General features: G+C 39.7%; 1 protein-coding gene across 2 annotated transcripts in view; it reads right to left on the bottom strand.

Annotated features, from left to right (window-relative positions):
* Positions 1-6: 6 nt before the first annotated feature.
* LOC128872516 (uncharacterized) overlaps positions 7-6,571 on the bottom strand; it is a 219,769-nt gene continuing 213,204 nt past the window's right edge. For both annotated transcript variants that reach the window (XM_054115301.1, XM_054115308.1), the window contains exon 6: positions 7-2,260. In XM_054115301.1, coding sequence (XP_053971276.1) covers positions 1,002-2,260 — 1,259 coding nt within the window. In that variant the 3' untranslated portion in view covers positions 7-1,001. The remainder of the gene's footprint in view (positions 2,261-6,571) is intronic.

Raw genomic sequence — 6,571 nt, 5'->3', positions numbered from 1 at the left:
ACTACACTACTTAAATTACACTTTACTCTATTAAGTATGTAGATGTGTAAGACTGCTTGTTGCAATCACCCAAATGAAGTAATTGGAATAATCACGACTAACACGTTCTATAATCGTCTTTGTATTCATAATTGCGTGTATTTATACTTTAACTGAGCGTACTACACTACTTAAATTACACTTTACTCTATTAAGTATGTAGATGTGCAAGACTGCTTGTTGCAATCACCCAAATGAAGTAATTAGAATAATCACGACTAACACGTTCTATAATCGTCTTTGTATTAACAATTGCGTGTATTTATACTTTAACTGAGCGTACTACACTACTTAAATTATACTTTACTCTATTAAGTATGTAGATGTACATGGAACTATCCAAGACGTGACATAATATAGCATAAAACGATTATGCAAGAGGCTCGTAGTAGTTAGCCGATCATTAAGCTTGTTAATTCTAAAAGTGACTGTACCATACACTTTTACGAAGAACAAACAAGTGCTCGAACATGGTTCAACGCAAACAAAATTGAACCAGAAGAGGAAATTCACCAGGAAACTTTCATACTAATAAATAACGGAATCGAGTTAAAGAAAATCCAATAGTAGCCGCGCGAAACGTCACCGTCGCGATTCCAACATCTCTCTGGATCGCAGCAATTAATTTTCCTCTATCCGTGTCGTAAACGTCGAATCGATAAGGAATTGGCGTCTAGACGAGCGCGTAAGTTAGCTCCGCTTCTTTTCCCTCGTCGAACACGATATCGACTACCGTGGCACCAGGTGCTAGGAATTCCCTGACCTTCGCACGGAACGCGTTCCACCGCGGATCACTCAAGACTCGCGCAACTTTCCCCAAGAATTCGCGAACATTCATTCGGTTCCAGCAGCAGTCGTCGATTCCACACGCGTGTGCCGGTTTCCGTATATCGAGGACGAAGATCGCATTCGCAGCCTCCGTCGTACGTTCCCCGTTATCGAGGGAACCTTATCTCGCGACATTAACGCCGTGGTCCTTCTTCCATATAGGACATATCCAACCGGTTCACGCTGAAATTTCCCATGGCGTACGGGCTACGAGAGTGCGTCCTCACCAAATGGAACCCTCTCCTCTTCCTGTCTACTTTATCGCCGGCCAAAACGGCCGGATACCGCGGCGGACAAAGACCCAACAGATAAGGGACGAATCCGCCGCATTGCCAGCCCCAGAAACCCACTTTCGAATTGATAGACTCCGCGAAATACATCACCGCTCTGTGGTGGTCGCACTCGAACAGGTTCCCCATCTCCCAGCAGCCGGGCTGGTTCACGCCGCCGTTCATGTAGAAGTCCACGTGCCCGCTCATCTCTATCTTACCCTGAATGAACGCGTTCGTGTGAACCACGTCAACGAACTGGCCGTCGCCGGCGTCCAGCTTGTGATCGTCGTCGACGGTGACGAACAAGGGCATGGCAGGGTCTAGGCCGGTGATCCTCGGCATTTTGTAGGGTCGCAGAGCGTTGGCCGCGAACGCCGGCACGTGGGCGCCGAGGCTGAATCCGATCGCGTGTATGTCTTCCGCCCCCGTATCCCTTATCCTCTGTACTAGCTGGGCCACGCAGTCGCCCACGTGTGGCACGTTTCGCACTACAATTGGATAACACGGTGCCGAGGCCAACCGATGCCAATCCACCGCGATCACGTTGTAGTCGTAGCTTTTCAAGTACTCGTTCCGCACATCCACCAAATACGACAGCCGCATGCTGGAGTCGTAGCCGTGGACGATGATCTTCGTAGGATTCGAGGGCGTGAAATTGGTTTGCAGGAGGTTCGAGCCGGTCTCGTCCACCAGGATCTGCTGGCTGTCATTCGGATTCCTTTGCGTGTACAGGAAGAAGGTCACTTCCTTGTCGGGGCACGTTTGATTGGTGTTCACTAGACAGGGGCCCACGAAGTAGTCCCTGCCTGGGGAGCCTTGCGAGTCTAGCGTGTTGCTGATGACGAATGGCTGCGTCTGGGCCGCCGTAGAGGACTGAATCGTTATCAGAATCGTCAGAAGGTAAACGCCGACCGCTTTCCGAACGACCATCATCGGTGGGTCCATCTTCGACGCTGGGACTGGTCCACTGGCCCACCAACACGAAGATCGAAGACTTCTGCCGTTTGGGCCGATTTCACTTGACGGTCGGAACGAAACTACCGAGCGGCTCGCATGCCGGTGAGCCGCGAGGGAAACTTCACGTTGAATCAGCACGTAGCGCCACGACGAGCTCGGAATCCCTAAAGAGGGGCATGCCACAGGCGGCTTGTTTGATTAGGGGGGTTTGACGTACGCCGTTCGATAAAGACTAGTCTGCCCCGACGGACCTCGAACCTATGACGAATAGGAGCACGCTGCAGCGATACTAACCGCGAATTCCCGCCCGGAACTTAACCGCGTCTGCCATCTCTCGCCAATCCTAATCGCGAAATCTGCCGCGCGTCGTAAACGGTATCAGGAGCGACGATCTTTACACGATCGGGCGATTGTCTACGCGTTCCTGTCCGAACCGCGACGGGAATTCGACGCGCGAACAAATTGAAACTCTGTCGATAGACGGTTTACTGCGGACGAGCTTGTTGGAAAGTGGAGCGCGCGCTGGAAATCGATGATGTCATCCGATACAGTTTTGTTTGCCGCTGGTCACCGATTTTAATGATTAAATGCCGATTAATTCATTTTAATTCCTGTTTAAAGATCAATTTTAACTTCGATCAGGGGAGGTTTAGTATTCTTTCTTATCGATGTATGGATCAAATAGAAATTTACCGAATCCTTCTTGGGATCCTCTTCAGAAATGATACATGTAAGCGAGAATAGTCACTGAGACAAGAAAACATAAAATTAAACATATAGATGGAATGTAAACGAAGTTACTTTTCTTTACTATTCAGATTCACTTACGTTTCTGTATAATTGTTACATTTGCTTTCGATTATCTTTACTTTAGAATTTACTTGGCTTTTGGTATCGTATCTTTTTTTGTATGACAGTGATACCGTAATTTTTGATTGCGTTGATTTCTCCATTTCAATGAGCAAAAATTTGATAATTCCTGAAGAGTATCCGAATAGTATTTTATTTAATATTTCATTTAGTACTCTACAGGATGAAATAGATCAAAACTTTTGCACAATAAAGAGATTCCATGTATCGGTACAAGATTCCTATGAATCTATTGTTGTTCTAATACTCCAATAAGGAAGAAGAATAAAACATTCGCTCTGAAAATTCATGTCCAAGTTTGAAATTTCGTTCGGTATTAATGTACTTCGTGGAACACATTTGCGCGACAATGTATTGTGCGTCCTAAGTAATGGCTGGGACTACTTCTGGACTGTTTAGAATAATTGATTATTCTTAGTAACTGTTTCAGTCCTCAAGTACTACATACAATACTTTGTGAATAATACAATTTTTTATTTGAATACTCAACTGAAAGTTTTCTAGAAATATCTAAAATTATTATATTCTAATGCCTTTGGAATATTGAATAATTGACATTTCGATAATTAAATATTTTAATAAATTATATCCATTTATTTTTGTGTATTTATTTCTATGCAGGCACAAACAGTAGTTCTTTTCTTTTAGAATGAAATATAGAATTCTATAGTCGAATTGTAATTGTTTTTTTAAACGTGTAACTACATACATTTTCGTACATAAATTCTTCCTCCCCAAATAAATAATAAAAAATATTGATTTTGGTTGCACACGAAAGGATTAGTTCTATGTGTCTTTCCTATAAAAAAGATCACGGTTAATTTTATATCTCAAAACCACCTTATGTAATTATATATTAAACAATTACATTTACTAATTAACGCTCACATACCAAGTAGAAGAGAAATTCTGAATTTCTTACCTAAGATTCATTACGTATTGTCTCACAGTATGGATTCTTTAACAGTTCGATATTATAAACAAGGGTATAGTAAAAAAAAGCCATACAAATACGACATATTTTCTACTATAAATCACAATCGTTAGTCGAAACGTGATTCATGAATTACTTGGAACACATTACACGAGAATTTTCATCGCAGCAAACGCAGAATAGAAAAGTATACTTTGACTCTGTCTACCTTCGAACTTTTCATTACTCCCAAACAACGATCGCGTTGCAAACTAATCATCGTTTCAACGAAAATGTTTTTCGTCTAATTAACCTTTGAACAAGAAACATGTGCACGTACAAAAAAATTCTTCAGCGCTCAAAAGGTTAAGCAAATGCAACGACTCCTAGGCAATATACAGTCGCAATTCAAGTAATTGCAAGCTGATACCTTTGATTTACATTGCGCAGAAGATAACACGTGCTTGATCGCGTGACTAACTTCAATGACATCGAACGCTGTTTTGAATAGTGCGCAAACTTCCTCTTGTGTCTGGAGTCTCGTGAACAGTAATTAGTGCGATTTTACAACCAAATATAAATTGCAATCCGACATTGTTTCATTTCAGGAGACGCAATCAGCGCGAGAGAAACGACCGGTTCGTGGATGCTACTAGGTTATATAAACAACTTTTACAATTGTTCTAATATTAAGCAAAATTGCATTACGAGAATACGTTCGACGGCTAACAACCTTAATATGTCTGTTAATCTTTTTCATGAATCAACTCGCGTGAGCGAAATTTATCCGAACATGATGCATAATGATATGCTGTGCTTGTCTCTATTTTTCTGATTTTTTTTTTTTTTTTTTTTTTTGTTAGAGTAATTGATATCAAGGATATATTGCTCATAAATAAAAAATTATTATTATTAATATGTAAATTACTATCTTGATATCTAAATAATTTCTTATTTTCTCGTGTAAATTGCGCGTGCATTATTTGGGACACATTCACAGCCCAATAGGCCAAATTTATATTATTTAATATCAAGTATAAATTAATTGATACGAGACTATGGAAAGCATAAATTACAAGTGTCTGTTAATTGCTTCTTTCTATATTCAGTGAATCTATTGAAATGAAATTTGATATCATATGTTATATGAGATGGTAAGTAAGGTATTTATATATGTTTCATTTCAATAAATGTGTCCGACGTATTTTACGATAATTTCTATATTTATGGTTCGATTTCACTCATACTAGCAAGAAATGTTTGTTAGTCGCTAAACAATTGTTGTAGTGTGTTTTGCCTTTGGTAGGTGGCGCTAATTTTAATTAACAAAATTGCGTTGATTGACACTCGCATTACGTAAATCGTTTTGATTTACATGATATACGAATGACACTGACATATTGACGTATTGTATTGTGTTATTGGATTCATAAAAATGATAACCCATTTCGATAAAGTGATTTAATAATTATATTAAAAATAGAAACAACAGTTTCACCATAAAATCATTCTTTCATCAATATAGTGGATCAATAAATAAATATAGAAATATACAATTAACACCGTAAGTAAAAATAAAATATACAATTAGTGAAATTCGTTATATTTAGTAACTATTTATAAAACACAATGCAATATTTTGTTACGTGTAATATTTGAAGGACAATGTAAATATTAGATAACTAACAGATAGCATCGTTTCAATCTAACCTTAATCTCATCGATGGAGTCAACAGTATTTTCTTTCTTCGATGAAGTGGTTTAAAAAAACCACTTATTAAGAAAACGTTTAATAATGTGTCGGAACAATGTTCGCCGATATCAGTTGGATAATATATAAATTTAGGAAGTTTAAATTTGACATTTAACTACAAATATAATATATTCAGTAAAACTTTTCAGTGAAAAGGCTTTGGTAGATCTCATGATCAAATCGTCTAAGAATACAGATGGTTAGAATGTTTAGAACGACATTATCAACTAATGAATGTACAGCAAAGAAAAGTTCGAATTATTATTTCATCGCCAATTTTATCCATAGATGTGACACAGTAACAAATGAATTCAGTTCTATTGACTCTATAATGACTATTAACCCATTAACTGTGAAGAGTGTACACAGGGTGTCCGAAAAATATTGGAGTTCCTCGAAAGGGGTGGTTCGGGAGATGATTTGAAACAACTTTTTCTTTAGCGAAAATGTCCGAGGATTCGTTAAGGATATATTAACAGAAAACTCGCGCTCTGATTGGTCAGAGAAGAGGTCGGTTGAAGAGGTTAAACAATTGTTTCGGAAGAGGCCGGGAAAGTGGACGTTTACTTCCGCCGCGACGCTCCGCTAGAAGGTGAAATGTTCATACGTTTCAGTATGCAACTCGTTAACATAAAACTTTCGCGGTAAACGCACGATGAATATTGATCCGTAGCCGAAAACACTTTTACGTTCGTTTCAACGACAAGACTAGGTGTCCCAATTATGTGTCACCTGTCCGATTATCGCCATTATCGATCGACAGCTAGGAAAACCGTCGTCCATACTAATGTAGGAGTCTAAACGAAAAATAAGGCACGGAGATTCGAGAACTCACGATCCTCGGATTCACAGTCGACCGCTTTACCTACGCGACCAATCCCGTACCCTACGTTTCGTGTTCTTATTTGACTCCTTATTGTTGGGTATGGGAGGCGCGGA

This window comes from Hylaeus volcanicus, chromosome 1, assembly GCF_026283585.1.
Source record: "Hylaeus volcanicus isolate JK05 chromosome 1, UHH_iyHylVolc1.0_haploid, whole genome shotgun sequence".
Lineage (NCBI taxonomy): Eukaryota > Metazoa > Arthropoda > Insecta > Hymenoptera > Colletidae > Hylaeus > Hylaeus volcanicus.
This window is presented reverse-complemented; position numbering and strand designations above follow the sequence as displayed.